Source organism: Wasmannia auropunctata, unplaced genomic scaffold (genome assembly GCF_000956235.1).
Source record: "Wasmannia auropunctata unplaced genomic scaffold, wasmannia.A_1.0 LD336051.1, whole genome shotgun sequence".
Lineage (NCBI taxonomy): Eukaryota > Metazoa > Arthropoda > Insecta > Hymenoptera > Formicidae > Wasmannia > Wasmannia auropunctata.
In genome coordinates, this window is record NW_012026839.1 from 423,856 (window position 1) to 438,577 (window position 14,722).

The 14,722-nt window shown below is 43.9% G+C and overlaps 3 protein-coding genes across 3 annotated transcripts in view; 2 read left to right on the plus strand and 1 right to left on the minus strand.

Moving 5' to 3' along the window:
• The first annotated feature begins 144 nt into the window (after positions 1 to 144).
• Positions 145 to 1,873, plus strand: LOC105451471 (serum response factor-binding protein 1). Its single transcript, XM_011691933.1, has 2 exons — positions 145 to 328; positions 442 to 1,873. The coding sequence occupies exons 1-2, from the start codon at positions 302 to 304 to the stop codon at positions 1,624 to 1,626; spliced, it is 1,212 nt and encodes a 403-aa protein (XP_011690235.1). The 5' UTR covers positions 145 to 301; the 3' UTR covers positions 1,627 to 1,873.
• The window catches only part of LOC105451470 (elongation factor Tu GTP-binding domain-containing protein 1), a 35,728-nt gene continuing 22,693 nt past the window's right edge, over positions 1,688 to 14,722 (minus strand). Inside the window, exons 4-5 of the mRNA XM_011691932.1 lie at positions 2,704 to 2,891; positions 1,688 to 2,409 (exon numbers count right to left, since the gene is read on the minus strand). Of these exons, the coding sequence (XP_011690234.1) occupies positions 2,221 to 2,409; positions 2,704 to 2,891 (377 nt within the window). The 3' untranslated portion in view covers positions 1,688 to 2,220. The remainder of the gene's footprint in view (positions 2,410 to 2,703; positions 2,892 to 14,722) is intronic.
• LOC105451469 (protein giant-lens) lies at positions 4,101 to 11,776 on the plus strand. Its single transcript, XM_011691931.1, has 4 exons — positions 4,101 to 5,351; positions 9,633 to 9,853; positions 10,110 to 10,281; positions 10,495 to 11,776. The coding sequence occupies exons 1-4, from the start codon at positions 5,067 to 5,069 to the stop codon at positions 10,744 to 10,746; spliced, it is 930 nt and encodes a 309-aa protein (XP_011690233.1). The 5' UTR covers positions 4,101 to 5,066; the 3' UTR covers positions 10,747 to 11,776.

Sequence of the window (14,722 nt, forward strand, 5' to 3'; positions counted from 1 at the left end):
CTCGAAAAGTGGATTTAGTACGGACACACATCACAAATTATACAGAAAAGTGGATTTGCTATGTAATTTGGATCCACTTCTTCAGAGGGCGTTAGTGCACGAGGGCATTTTAGCGTTACAGCTAAAAGGTCGTCGTGTCCTTTCTTGGATCCTTCTCTGCTCTCAGGCTTGTTTACGCTTTCTAGAAGACGACTCCTTACGAAGTTGCCAAAGCTATAAGAGGAGAAAGAAAATTTATTTGTGCGTCTATTCGTACGATCGTTAAGTGATTTACGCATGAAAAGAGGTTTTTTAATCTACAATGGAAAAATCCGAAATGAATAACGAGGTAAAATATACATTTATTTATCTAACACTAATGAAACACGTGCGATCTGTTTACATTTATTTTTGTTATGAAAACGATATTTATACCATTCATATATATATATTCATTTTCAGTTCATCCTTTTGCGACACGCAGTTCGTCAGGCACGAGTCTGTGTAATAAATAAGCTTATCAAGGAGGCTAAGCTCTTGCGGGACAGATATGGAAACCCCGCGCAATGGGAGAAGTGTAACAAGAAAGCCGACAAACTGATCGCCGAGGTTTACGCGCTGAAGACAATTAAGGACGACGAGATTTCAAGATTCGGTATTTTAAATGAGAAAGGCCTGATCGAAATATTACAGGATCCATCGTCAAGTAGTAGCGTTCGCATAATGGCGAGGGTGGCATATCATAAAACTCTGTGTAGAAGACTGACGCAGTTTAAGGAGAGGTTCCCCGACTGCAAGAAGCATCTGACGGAGAAGAAAAAGGCCGCCAAGTTGAAAGACAAGGACGCTGCGAAAACTAAGAAATCTAAAGAGAACAATTCTCAGAGTAAAGGTTCGAAGAAACAAAAAGTTGTCCTGGATAAAAACAACGTCGAACAGCACAACTCCAAAGATGAGGAAGGATCCAACAGCGAGTTATCCGAAGTGAAAAGTAACTCACGCAAGCGCAAAAAGGCACTGGACGGAGATAGCACGTCCTTGGAAAAGCAAAAATTGTTGAAACTAGAGAAAGACGATGTTGGGTCAGAGGCTACAGTCGCGAATAAGCAGTCAAGTGTAATTAAACCATCTGGCGTCACGAAAGAGGCCACGGTGAAGAGGTTCGTCGAGCTGTTGGTGGAGCAAGAAGCTAATCAGGACGCGCAGACGTCGGTCGAAAGTCAACATCCCGCGGGCACCGCGACCGAGCAAGTAAAGACGGTTGACGACTTCTTCATCACGACGGACGGTCAGAACTATCAAGGAAACAGCGCCTCGACGTCGTGCACAAAACCTCGCAGATACGATACGCGAGGTAAAACTTTCCAATTCAACGATCGGACGAAAAAGCAAAATGCAAATCGCAAAAACGACACAAACGTCAATAACAAACATCCGGGCAAACAGTCTTTCTCCGCGAAGTCCAAGAAAATGACACCCAATAAGTTTAACAAGAGCGCAAGCAAGAGTAACGCGAACGCGAATGCAGTTGTCAATAAAAAAGACGACACCGCCGGCTTGCATCCTTCTTGGATGGCTAAGAAAAAAGAGCAGGAAATTATGAGCAAAGGATTTCAGGGCAAGAGGATCGTATTTACGGACGATTAGGCGTAATAGTTTACCGTACGGAGTAAGGAGCTTACAAATTAATCGAGAACCTTTTGTAAAGTGCTTTGCAAATTTCAACGATACATTCGTCATATTGTTTTAACAAAGATGTTTACATATGTACATTTATTTTCAAGTAATACATTTATTTAATGTAAATATCCTAATAGCATCATATGTTATGTCTTCTTTTCTACATAGTTTATGTATTTTTTTGTTCAATAAAATACAATCAAGTTAAATTAAATCATATATGTTTCTATTTGTATGTAATTTTTTTCTCCTGTACGTAAAATATATCGTAAACATATGCTATTGTTAATAACATACGTAGAAATAATATTTAATCGAATGACTTAAAAAAAACTATTTAAAATATATGATCAGATAAAGAAGACATTTTCAATTTAATATGTTTAATATTATTCATTAACAAAATTAAATATTGATCAGTCAATTAATATTTAATCTTGTTACGTAACATGTAATGCGGGGACAAACATTCTATGTTTGCATTAATTACAACTTCACAGATTTAATGGACGTATTATCGAGCTTCTATGAGGAAACTCGGAGCTTTTTGAAGGATTCGCATCACTTGTTTTTCGAAAGGGTGCGTTGCTTTTCGCCGTGCATAACTAATTGGGAGTCCACGGGGAGGCCTTTCCTTCGACGAACCGCGTCCATGTAGCACTTGGCTCGATTATCGCTGTCCGCCTTCTCACCGAAATGGAGGTATTCCTCCTCCGTGGATGGCACCCAGTAAGGATCCTGTTCGATTATCTGCAACGCAGAAACGTACGAGTTTCAATCACAATTTCAAAAGTTCGTGCAAGCAATTAATAATAATAATAATGTATATTTAAAAAAGGGAAGGAATCCCTTCTTCGGAATCGCCATGGATTGCAAACTCGAAAATTTAATCGTATCTTTTAAAAACCTTTCATTAATTTATTAAAGATAAAAATAAAAAAACGTTGATCAAGTTTTAATCATTTTATCATTATTATCTTGTAAATTTCTAAGCATAAGTCACAAAGTTTATGAACACTTTAATTCACTAGAAAATGCGCTCACCTCCCAATGACTAAAAACTAGTTGCGGACTAGCCAATCCGGACGTTTGCGTCCACAGTTCTCTTGCGAGATGGAAGCTCTCCAGAACCGGTAGGGTGGCCAATACTCTGAATTGTCCACCGAAGCCGTGTGCACTTTCCGTGGATACGATACGGCCTTGCCTCTTGCCGAACACAGCGTACAATTTCCCTGCAACAAGAACAATCAATGCCATCAATTGTTGATGTCTCAGCGCGAACGGTAAGTGAAACGCGGCGGCGCGGTTGCCTCTGCACCGCTCTAGCATTTCTTCGCGGCATTCCTCTCTTACGGTACCCTTGCATTCCTAATAATAATAAACATCTCCGAGTTGAAAGCTCGTTACACGCGCGACAGCGCTCTTTACATGATATTTTCGTACGGTTTCATCTTAAAAATATGCTCGCGAATAATTGGACGTGAGAATCAGGTAAGTGATTAATTTTCGAAGTAGCTTGAAGCATTCATTGTTCTGACAGTTAATGACTTATCAACAAATATAGGTACGAGACGTTTATGAAATATTTAAAAGAATGAATTTTGAGAAGTTCGCTAAAAACAAACGACTACTTTTAATAAAAATAAAGAGAGTAATCAGAAATGTCCTGATTAGAAAAGATAAAACGTAATACTGTATCTCTACTCGAATGAGGAGAGACAGCCGCAGAGGAAAAAAAAGAGAAAAAAAGAGGATAAAGAAAAAGGGAGAAGAAAAAGGTACGAGATGTCAAACGAGATTCGGAATTGCGCGAGAAACGAGGCGAACGGATTCAGATACGATCGGAAGACGCAGAGGCAGAGAAGAGGGAAATTGTCGGCGAAAAACTGGCTCGCTGGTAAAAGCGAGGGAAGAGAGAAAAGGATCGTGGAATATACAGAATGTGCAGAAAACAGCGGATAATGACAAAACAGACCGCGCGCGCGAAAGCAAACGGGCCGACCTCCGGAGAAAGAGTAAAACACTCGTTAATACGCTCCCGGGGAGAGCGGAGAGCAACGCGCGCGCTTCGTACGGAGAGCGCCCGTGGAAGAGAGGATGCGATACAAGGACAAACGGCAAACGGCGACGAGTCCCGAGAAAAAACGGCGACGATGAAAACGTTCGGTGCGGAGAGATAGAGATAGAGAGAGAGAGAGAGAGAGAGAGAGAGAGAGAGAGAGAGAGAGAAAGAGAGGCCCCGGATAGAGAGTAGTAGTGGGGATGACGTAAGAGCAAGGGACAGAGGGGGGAGCAGTAGGAGCAGTCAAGAATGAGACGAGAAAGAGGAGGGGGCGATGCGCGGGGAGGAGGTAGCGCGGGGGGGAGAGACGAGAAGGACGAAGGAAAAGGGGTGGGGGCATCCATTCATGCTTTACTTCTGGCTTTTAAGAGTCCAGTCGAGCGGACGGCATACCTTCGCATAGGCCGATCTCTCGTCTCGGGACGTTCTGCTTCTTCTCTCAGTCTCAACGATATCGCGCTCCATTTCTCAAGAGGAAAAGAGCCTCTCGTACAGGAATCGCAAAAAAGGAGTACCGCACGGAGAGACGATTGATCCAACGAGCACGGACGGACACAAGATTTTTCGAGGGACGATCGGCGACTCGGTGAGAGTGCGCGAGTGCGATACGCTCTATCGAACGCCCCGGAGGCCCCGTTCCCTCCCGTCCCCTTCCCCACCTCCTTCCTCCAAGATCGGCCGATCAGGATCGCTCTTTCGCATCTCTAGAATCGCGAGAAAAGGGAGATAAAAGGAGATCGGGGATCGTGGTAAACAGAGACACGTGACGTTTCTGGCTTTCGCGACTGAAGGAAAAAAAAAAGATCGTAAGATCTTAAATTCGAGAAAGAGGCTTAACCGTACGGTAAACGAATTGGATTTCGTGCGAGATATCGTCGGGACCTGTGGAATCGAAAAAAAGTACGTTGTCGATCGATCACATCCGCGGGACGAAGATCATCGCAAAGCCTTTTCGTCATCGACGATCGATCAATGAGAAGACTCGCGTTTGTAATATTCACGAAGATGGACTTCAAGTAGCAGTAGCGGACGATCAAGCGAGCCTCCGAGTTCTTCTCGATCCGCGTTGTATTTCTGCTATGAGTACTCCCTGAGTATTCCTCCTCCCGCTCGTTCTGAACGCCTTGTCGCGCAAATAAGAAGGTGAACGTATCGAAACCCCCCCTTCCATTCTTTTTATCGCATCCCCCCCACCGTGGAGTAAAACACCTAACGCAGCAAACGTTCCCTCCGGAGAGAGAGAGAGAAAGAGAGAGACACACACAAACAGGCAACCGCCGATTCTCTCGACCGGGATTCTTTATCGGGAAGAACTTCGCCGTGCTTATCCTTACACTGCGACACGATGACCGGCAAATTAATACGGCACCTGCTGTACACCCTACTGGCGATCGTCGGGGTCGTCCGACGGAGCAGATGCGAGGTGTTCGATCTGCCGCTGCGAGTCGAGCACGACGAGTACGTCAAGGAGTATTTCTTCTTCGACGAGAGCAAGTACCACGCCGAGCTCCAGGAATTCGACGACACAACGATTGAGATCGATCTACTCAATCGTAACCGGAAGCACAGGCTAACGCACGAGGAGCCGCCCAGGCCGCTCAGGCCGCCCAGGGTGCTATATCAAGTCGGGGTAAGCCACTCCTCCACGCCAACTTCCATTTGTTTATCAATCGCAATTTCTAAATTATGTAACCTAAAGTATATATTACAAGTATATATATGCAGAGTTTTCTATTTCCTAATTCATTATATATATATATATATGTATATATGTATTACGTAACTGTTACGTAGCCACACTGGGTACAAATATGTTGAACGACTGGCTGACCGACGTACGAATATAGTAATTGATTTAATGTTTCGGCACGTTCGGTTTAAACGAAAGGCGATATTTTATCACACGATACAAATATACAAATCACACGAACTGAAGCGTCGATGCGATCGCATCCTTTTACTTTTCTATTTTCCTACGCTCAAGTAGGAGCAGCACATCTCTCAAATTCTTCCCCTCGTATCGACTTAAGCATAAAGTCGACGAGTCACTCGCCTATTAAACTCCCTCCCCCCCCCCCGGGGAGGTTTTTAAGATTACGTTACTCGCTCCATTAAATTCCCCGAACGAATTAGCGCTTAAATTGCTCCAGAAAGCGGCTGAACGTTTAGCGACCTAATCCCGGCGAGTCGCATCTCGTCGGAGCCACGCAATTGAATCGCCGCGAGAATATGAATGGTGGGACAGATCTCGCGCGCTATTTCTCTCGCGACTGATCCGTCTGTCGGTGTGTATCCCTCACGATCATCTCCGACTGACGATGTGTTTTTTTTTTTACGTGAATTTTTTTCTCAACAGGTGGTCTCGATTTTCAAGAGAATTTTCGACCGCGCGCGCTACGAAGAGTCGCGGCATCGGTATATAATATGTATATATCTCCGATGATATACATATGTGCGAGTTCGTATAGGTATATATACTCTCGGGTAGCATTCCGAGGATTTGAAGCTAAATCGTCCGCTTACAGGCGCAGGAAGTAGAAGGAGAGGGAAAACGTAGCCGTTAGCAAAGAGCGGCGCCCACTCGATGCTCGAACCTGTTGCTGCTGTCGTTGCTGTAAACACCTACGTGTCGACGGTATACGTGCGTGTGCGTCGCGTCTGTGCGTTCGTGCGTGCGTGCATACGTGTCCCCTATGGGATACGGTGCGTAGGTATACACGTGCGGACAGGCGCGACACCCAAGTACGACGTATCGTAGATACGTACGTTTCGCACGTGGGCCGAGAGTACGTGCGCAGGAACGACAACGGGGGAAGGGGGGAGAGGGAGGGGGAATGACGACGACGGTGTCGTCGAGGAGAGAAAACTGCTCCTTGCATATCGAACGAGAATCACGCGGCCCCGACGAAATCGCGCCGAGAGAGCGAGAATCGCTCTTGCAAAACAAATCTTCCCTCTTTATTGTATTCTCGTCTCTTATTCTCTGCCTTCCTCCCTTTTCTCTCTCTCTCTCTCTCCTCTCCTTCTCTCTCAACAGTATAATCTATAACAATCGTATGCCTACCTGTAGCCTTCTAAATATAGAAAAGAAAAGAGCAGAAAAATACAATTGAACACGAGGACATATCCGGTATAGCCGAAAAATGCCATTTTCAATGCAGCGGTTGGAGAGAACAGGGTTTTTCTTAAGAAGAATTCCCTATATATATAAGAATAATCTATTTCTTTTCATAAATATTTCCTGTTTTTTGAAATTGTTTTTTTTTTTTAGAAAAATTCGACAAGAGATTTGTTATTTTACATCACTAACTCAAATACACAAATAATTCAGTCGAGAAGGGTAAATTCTTTCTCGTAGATCATTTCCATTCATAATCTACGCATATCACGATTATCTCCACGGACAATTAGTATAGATATGCATCGAGTAGCGATTAATTACCCTGCCGATTATACAGAGCACCCAGTGCCATTACGCTTTCGATCGCACGGCGAGATTTCCAGGCTTAGAGACATCCGGTACGGCTATATGGAACGATGAGCGAGCGATCTTTCTTTTTACTAACGCCATCCATCCATCCATCCGACCAGATTCCCTGCGTCGTCGTGCGTCTTGCCTCTCTTTTCTTCTTTTCTCTCTCTCTCTCTCTTTTTGTTCCGCATCTCGTTCCTCGTCTCGCGCGGCCCTTCTCCTCGTCGTCGCCGATGCCTAGCGGCTCCTCCTCCTCCTCCTCCTCCTCCTTCTCCTCCTCCTTTGCCTTCGTGTAGTATGTCCATCCCGAGTGCCAGGTGTCATTTTCATTGCGGCCGTGCGAGAAGCGAGAGACGCGTGAGAACTTCCGGATGGTTTACGGCGCCCTTCCGGTCCTTCTATTATCCCATTTTAGTTTACCGCCGCTCTCCGTGTGTGTGTACATGTGTACGTGCGTGAATCCCGCTGCTCGCTGCCGCTATATCAGCTTCAAAAACTTCCTTCGCCTTTCGTTTCGCTTCACCTTTTCTTTCGCTCCGTAGAGCCGACGGAAGTGGGATAAAGAGATGCGTAGGGAAGGCCGCGCGGGAAGGATAATGCGGACAAACACGATTAACAATCGGAAGCGATTGAAATCGGAATATAATGCCGTAAGATGGATCGGGGGCGGCTTAAAAACATCCTCCGGTAGGATTTCGGCGCTTTCAGCAAATTGTAAATTGTTTATATACTGCCTGCGCGTACATATATAAGCCGAATAAGATTCTTTCCAAAATCGGACGAAAATGACATTAAACCGTAAATTTATTATGTGTATATAATAATAAGCAAATTTATGAAAAGCAAATTATAATGCATGTCAAGATTTTGTACTTAAAAAAAAATAATACCTTTTATAACACTTTAGATAAAAGAAATTTTCTACAAATTTTTAAATAATTTTTCTAATTTGTTATATATGGAGGAAAACTGTAAACGAATATCATAAGCGAACAGAAAATTATTCGGAAGGTGTAGGCTAGATTTTTAGGCATATAAACACGAACGGATGTCTACACGAACGGGATGAAGGAGGATTTTCCTTGTAAAAAGCTATTCGTTCGGTCCATTGTGCCGTGACGAATGATCGTAGTAAGTAGTATAATAGTAATAATAGTAGTAGTAATAGTAGAAACTACAGCTGGGGAAGCGACAAAAAGACAAACGAGAGATGAACGGATGGTCATAGCAAAAAGTCGAATGCTCACAGTCGGCGGTAAAACGGCGGAAGACCATTTCCTCGAACGTTTCTTCGCTGAATGGTCACGTTGCTTCAACTACTTCGACTCACGCACTATCGGGGTGCACCTCTCTCGATAAACGCGTATCGCGTTAACAGAAACCGCGCGCGCGTGAAGATCGCGTGAAGATCGTTCGAGAAGCTTTTTTTCAATCATTTTTTACTCATAAATCCGTAATGTATCTGCGAACAAAGGATCGGAGAGACGTGGAAGTGGATAATTTTTGGATTCGGCAAACGACGAAATTCGATAGGGTACAGCGGGGTTTGAATAGTGGGGTAATTTGGATAATGGTAAGCATTTGCAAGAATTCTAGAAAAATAAGGGATTTTAACTATTTTAAGTTACATTTCACTATATCAATGATGTAATGAAATGTATCTTAAAATCTCATTTTTCTGAAATTCTTGCAAATGCTTACTATTATCCAAATTATCCTGTTGTACCCTATTACAAATTCACTCGTTCACGAGGGAATTCACGAGGGAAGTTTCTTCAAATTATGGAAATTTTTAAAAAAAAAACGAAGGACCGGAATGCCCGAAGACATCCACGGCAGATATATATTTCGAGATTCCATTTGGTCGCCTTACGGTAGTTGACGTCGGCGATGACGATAGGCCGGACAGGACGTACACGATTGCCTCAATGAATGGACTGGCAACATCTAAATAGTCCAGTTATATAGCAGACTTTGTATCGCCGGCAGAAAGAGCGGATATACTTCAGTTACGAGTCTTGTGCGCAATCGTCCCGTTTATTTCATTAAGCGCCGTGATCCCATAGCGCGACACGACACGTTCAGACGTTTATTATTACGCAACGGTACAATCGCCGCGCGATCATAATCGTCCTACTAATAATTCCGTTACCGTACCCGTCGAGAGACGGACGCGTCCGTCCAGATGTTTATTTATTAATAACGCTCGCGATTTCCCGGGGGGGAGGTGATATGTCGGTCAGCTGCTGCTCGACTCTCAATGCGATCTCTGGATTCTTCGGTGTTATTTGCGCTCGTGTCACCGCACAACGGACGAAATAAACAAAGTGATAAAATTGCCATCTCGGAATCGGATCGGAGGGGACAATTGAATTTCCGCGAAAGGCGAATGCGAGCGTCAATCGCTTTATTAATTGACGCGAATGCTTGTTTGCGCAGAACAGCGAGAAGGAGTTACCGGAGTGCGCGGACCGGAGCGAGGTATGTAGCAAGGTGGATTTATATAATGACCCGTGGATCGAGAGACAATGTCGTTGCCCGAACGGCCGTGCCTGTCCCAGCGGTGTTTACGAGGACGAGGGGCAAACGATCGTCGATAAAACGCGCCGCTACAAGCTCTGCGAGCCCGTGAAACGACTTCCCATCTGTCATTACTTCAAGTTAGTTAGATCACGCATTTTTCCCCCACGAGACCGCCGCTCGGATTCGACGATTCCACGTTGCGTTCTTGAATCTTGGCTATGTTCACGTGTTTATAAATGAAATTTTTCTACGATCTTTTCCCCTGAACGTATGTATTTCAAAACGCGATGCTTGAATCGAAAATCACTGCTGAATCCGAGTTGCTCGCTCGCGAAATAGACGATGCCAAACTTGTACATTCGCATTGAATATATCCTAAACATTTTACCGCAGGGACATTACATGGACACTGGCACCTGGAGGTGGCCCGGCGAACGCGACGGTGCAACGAGTCCATTGTCGATGTCGGCCAAATAGCGTGCCATACCTAGTACGTAGGCAACCCCACAGATCGCCGGACGGAAATCAGGGCTTCATCTACGCCTTCGCCTGTTCTCCGCAAAGCGTAAGTCAGCGATGCCAGAAATAAAGAGAAACACGGGACTCGTTTATTAAGCACGGAATTTCCAGAGAGTTTCGCTTAAAAATTGACGTATTTCTCTCTCTCTCTCTCTCCCTCTTTACAACGCGCTTGGCCACTCCTTTCTTAGCGTAAACGCTGACCAAAAAAAAGTCTTAGGCACGCGATTAATTTGCCGTTCGTCTGTTCTCTGTGCAGAAAATACGATGCCAGCACAAGGAGCCCTGCCGCCTGTTCACCGTGCGCAAGAGACGTAACTCGCAGCTCGAGGAGGTGAACGCCTCGCCGCTCTGCCAGTGCCCCCGTGGCTACAAGTGCCCGGAGAGGCACACGGACGACGGCTCCTCGCCGGCGCGATCCTACACCGGTATCCTGGAGATCAAGACTTACAGCGGCTACTGCATACCGAACCCGCACTACAGCTACGACAAAATGACCTACGGCATCTGAGGGGATACCGCGTAGCGCGCGCATTTAGATACGCCACCACCAGTTCTCGCTGCAGCGACGTATCCAGGATGTGTCTGCCGAAACGCAAATCCGAGCTTCAACGGACCACTCATACTTTTACCCATACTTCCCCCTTCCTCCCCTCCGTAAAAAGAAAAAACGGTTGGTTCCCGAAAATCATGGCGGATCCTTCCGCCCGTCTTTTCAAGCGCGCAACAATTGGCCATTTGGTACCTGCCGATTGTCGAAACGTTGCCGTAAAATCGCACAGAGGCGGCCGGCTTCCAATTCCCCGATCGTCGGCCGACGAGCCGGCGTTCGGATGATCTTTCCGAGGAGAGCTCATCCGGACGCTCTGCTCTGAGAGCAATCCTTTTGAATTTCTCTTCTTCTCTGTCTCTCTCTCTCTTTCTCTCTTCTTTTCGTCTCGAACGAAGCGTGGTACTCGGCGGCGCTCCTGATCCGCACCGTAGACAGGAAAGCGTCGCGTAGGAATCGCGGACAACGGGAAATTAACATACGTGTCGGTCGGTCGGCTGTACCAGCCATGTGATGCCGTGCCATGTACAATCCCCCCCTCTCCCCTCCCCCCCCCCTCCCACCAGCGGCGTTGGCGAATGTTAAATGTAAAAAGTAATGTACAGAAGAATATATAGCGATAAGAGAATCATCAGCCCGCCTACAGTTTTGTACAGTACGTTTCGAAACGATCGCCTCGTATTCCCGCAATGTAATACACACGGGGGGCCCCTCAAGTTATCGCGCCCCTCGGTCGTAGCAACGGCGAGTCTTTTTCTTTAGTGCTACCGATTTTTATGCCGCTTCGTAGAATATATTGCAGACGTTGCAGCTATCACCACAGTCGTTTCAAACTCCTGTGTACATATATTCGTCTCTCTGGTCTTCTGAAAGCGTTTCATTCGGGGAGTATATTGTATATGGTAGCATCTCTCAAGACAATTTAAAAGAGACTCTCTCGATGTTATTTGTTACTTTTACTTTAACTTAATAAAAAGTATATATATGTGTATACGTGTGATGTTACTTTTTTTATCCTTTCCAGCTTTTTTTCTTTAAGAAAAGCAACTTTCGAATGATGAGAGATATGGCTATCAATTTAAAATTAGTTTAAAAAAATACACGCATTTCTGCGACACGAGAACGTGATGAAGAAAATTTATCGATCTTCGAAATCGTTGAGGATGCAGGTAAAAGTCAAGGATAAGGATGCGAGAAATAACTGCCGATCTATCGCAAGTCGATAAAGAAGATATCATTATAACAATATCAACGATATATCAACATACCAACGAGTTGAACAGGTAGATTTTAACAAAAAACATTCCTTGTTGGTGATTAAAGAATAATTAGAATAATTTTTATTCGAAATATCCACGCTCATTTAATTTTATCTATAAAAATCTACTAATTTACTACTATCTTAATTAATTTGATCATTGCGCACCTTCGTACTAGATAAATTACAACAAAGGGTACGACAACGTTAGTCTTGATCTCGATCTCAAAATGTAAGACTTTCTACCGCCGGTAAAAATTAAGACACACCGGCATCTTAAATATCATTCTAATGATATCTTTTTTTTCTCGGAGGCCTACATCGCTCCGCATGCAAGTAGAGCAAGGAATTTTTCTCGGAACGCAACATAAAATTCGCAACATAAATGCGCAGTGTAGACGCGTGTGTTACCGGCTCTCAATATTATTATCCATCCACATCATCGTTTCCCTCTTCAGGAAAAGTGACTCTCTGATATTTTACACGTCGAAGAGACGTAGATATCAACAATTCAAATCTCACGTACTCCTTGCAAGAGCGGGGAGGGGGGAGGAGAAAGGGCGGGGAGGGGGCCACAAAGGAACCGCTGCTCTTCTGCAAACGTTATTCGTCGGATAACTCGGCACAGGCAGAACGCGAGTGGACGTCGGAAGCCGTGAGTTATCTGTGAGAACGTCACGGTCCATCACCTGCGACTCGCGGATGCTCCACTCTTGCACGTTACCATCTGCACGGCACCGTTACCGCCGCGCTGTCTTGACTCGAGTTCCCTTGAGCGGCGCGCAATCGCGCCGAAGGTGCGTTTGAACGGCCGGTCAAAAAATCGATTCGCATCAAGTTAACCCGTGATTAAGTTGCGACCTTTCCAACAACCCTCGTGTTTGTCACACAAGAAGCCGTTTAAATAAATTCATTTAAACAAATATGTCATCAAGAAGTACATGTTGCAGGTAAAAAAGCAGACGACAAATAAATTGCCGATATTGTGATTGCACTTACGATGTAGATTATTAAACAAATTTAAAAAAAAACAATAAAATAAATATTAGTTTAATTTAATTGGAATAATTGAAATTAAGATAAAAAAATCAAGACTTTGTTAAAAACATAGACGGCGAATAAATTGTCGATATTAATTGTGGCTGCACTTACGACTTAGATTACAAACAAATTAAAAAACATTAAAATAAATATTAATTTAATTTAGAGTAACTCCGGTATATACGCCGCGCGAGGATTTATGCCGCAGAAGTCAGAAAAAATAGAAGTGAAAGTAATTTTCTCGCAATCACTCTGTTACATACCTTTATGTTATATTAGTATTGTGTTATGATTTCAGTTTTTTACTGTTAATATTTATAAAATTATTTAAGTTAAATCGATTTATCACTGTAATAAGTAACGCAACCATAAGTTATAATCTACATAAAATGATTATTAGATTGATATAGGAAATATAAAAGGCTTTATGGTTATTTCGTGGTACATAAGTGTAGAGGAATTGTAAAGGATAGAGTATAGCAAAATACAAGTACTTAGCTCTTTAGATTATTTGTATATTTTTTGAATTATTTATTTCACCCGTGAGTAGCCGTATAACCTACCCATATTTTTATACGACAAAAATGCAAGGATTTAAAGAATTTCTTTTAATATAACAAATAAATATTTTGAAATCCTAATATCTTTTTTATAGTAGTAGATAGTTTAAAGTTTTTACTGGTCTAGTTCATTTACCTCAGCCATAATTAATAATACCTGATAAATTAATAGGTGCGGCGTATATACCGGAATTACCCTAATTGAAAAAGAATAATTAAAATTAAAATAAAAAAAATCAAGATTAAAAAATATATCTCTCGGTTTAATTTGCAACACATTAAATCTACGCTGACGAATGGAATTTTACTTTTCAATAAAGAGTTTTTGTCGAGGATAATTAATCAAATTTCCATAAATAAATCTCTATGAATTATTCGATAGCTTCAATTATTCATTGTCGTATGCATGCAGTAATAATTGCTGTAAAAGTTGCATGTCCAACGCTTGGAGAGCTTAGAAAGCGAATTCTCTCATGAATATGAAGGGCTTTTTCCCCCGCGGTGAAAATTTATTCGGGCATCGCGTGTTTTCATAACGTTCTCGCTTTACGGACGCTGAATAACTTTGTTAGTCACGAATATCTCTCCGTAAAAATCATCGCGCGGATCCTCGGGCCATGCCCGGGGAACAACCGGCGGATCCTGCGTCCCGCGGAGCCGCGGCATCTTTCCCGACACACTTCTCTCTCCGGGACTTTTTTTTACTACCGCGCGTTACTTGTTCCTCTCTTTCCGAAGGCGCGAACCGCACTCGCCTCATTTCGAGCGCAAAAACCTCACTGGCACAAAGAACGGGTCCGTTTTTCCGATTGCCAATGGTCAGCTGGAGGAGGCTGTAGCGTTCCCGATGGAGATTCAGCCGTCGATATATCCGCGACGGCTGAAATCTCCGACGTTCTCTCCGCGGCCGTTCTTCTTCTCCGCGGCGAAGAAAAACACGCGAACTATGGCCGAAGCGGTTGTTGCGCACCGCAGACAATGATTAGCGTCCACGTCAAATCGTATGCCTAACAGATAGCCGCAGACTTTCACCGAGATGAATCGCGTGCGCGCGCGCACGGCCGAGAAGAATACGCGT

Bases quoted from the DNA above. Each gene is read 5' to 3' on its own strand.
- LOC105451471 (XM_011691933.1), top strand. From the start codon at position 302: ATGGAAAAATCCGAAATGAATAACGAG. The intron at 329-441 runs GTAAAATATACA...ATTCATTTTCAG, and splicing joins AATCCGAAATGAATAACGAG to TTCATCCTTTTGCGACACGC.
- LOC105451469 (XM_011691931.1), top strand. From the start codon at position 5,067: ATGACCGGCAAATTAATACGGCACCTGCTGTACACCCTACTGGCGATC. The intron at 9,854-10,109 runs GTTAGTTAGATC...ATTTTACCGCAG, and splicing joins CCCATCTGTCATTACTTCAA to GGACATTACATGGACACTGG. The intron at 10,282-10,494 runs GTAAGTCAGCGA...TTCTCTGTGCAG, and splicing joins TCGCCTGTTCTCCGCAAAGC to AAAATACGATGCCAGCACAA.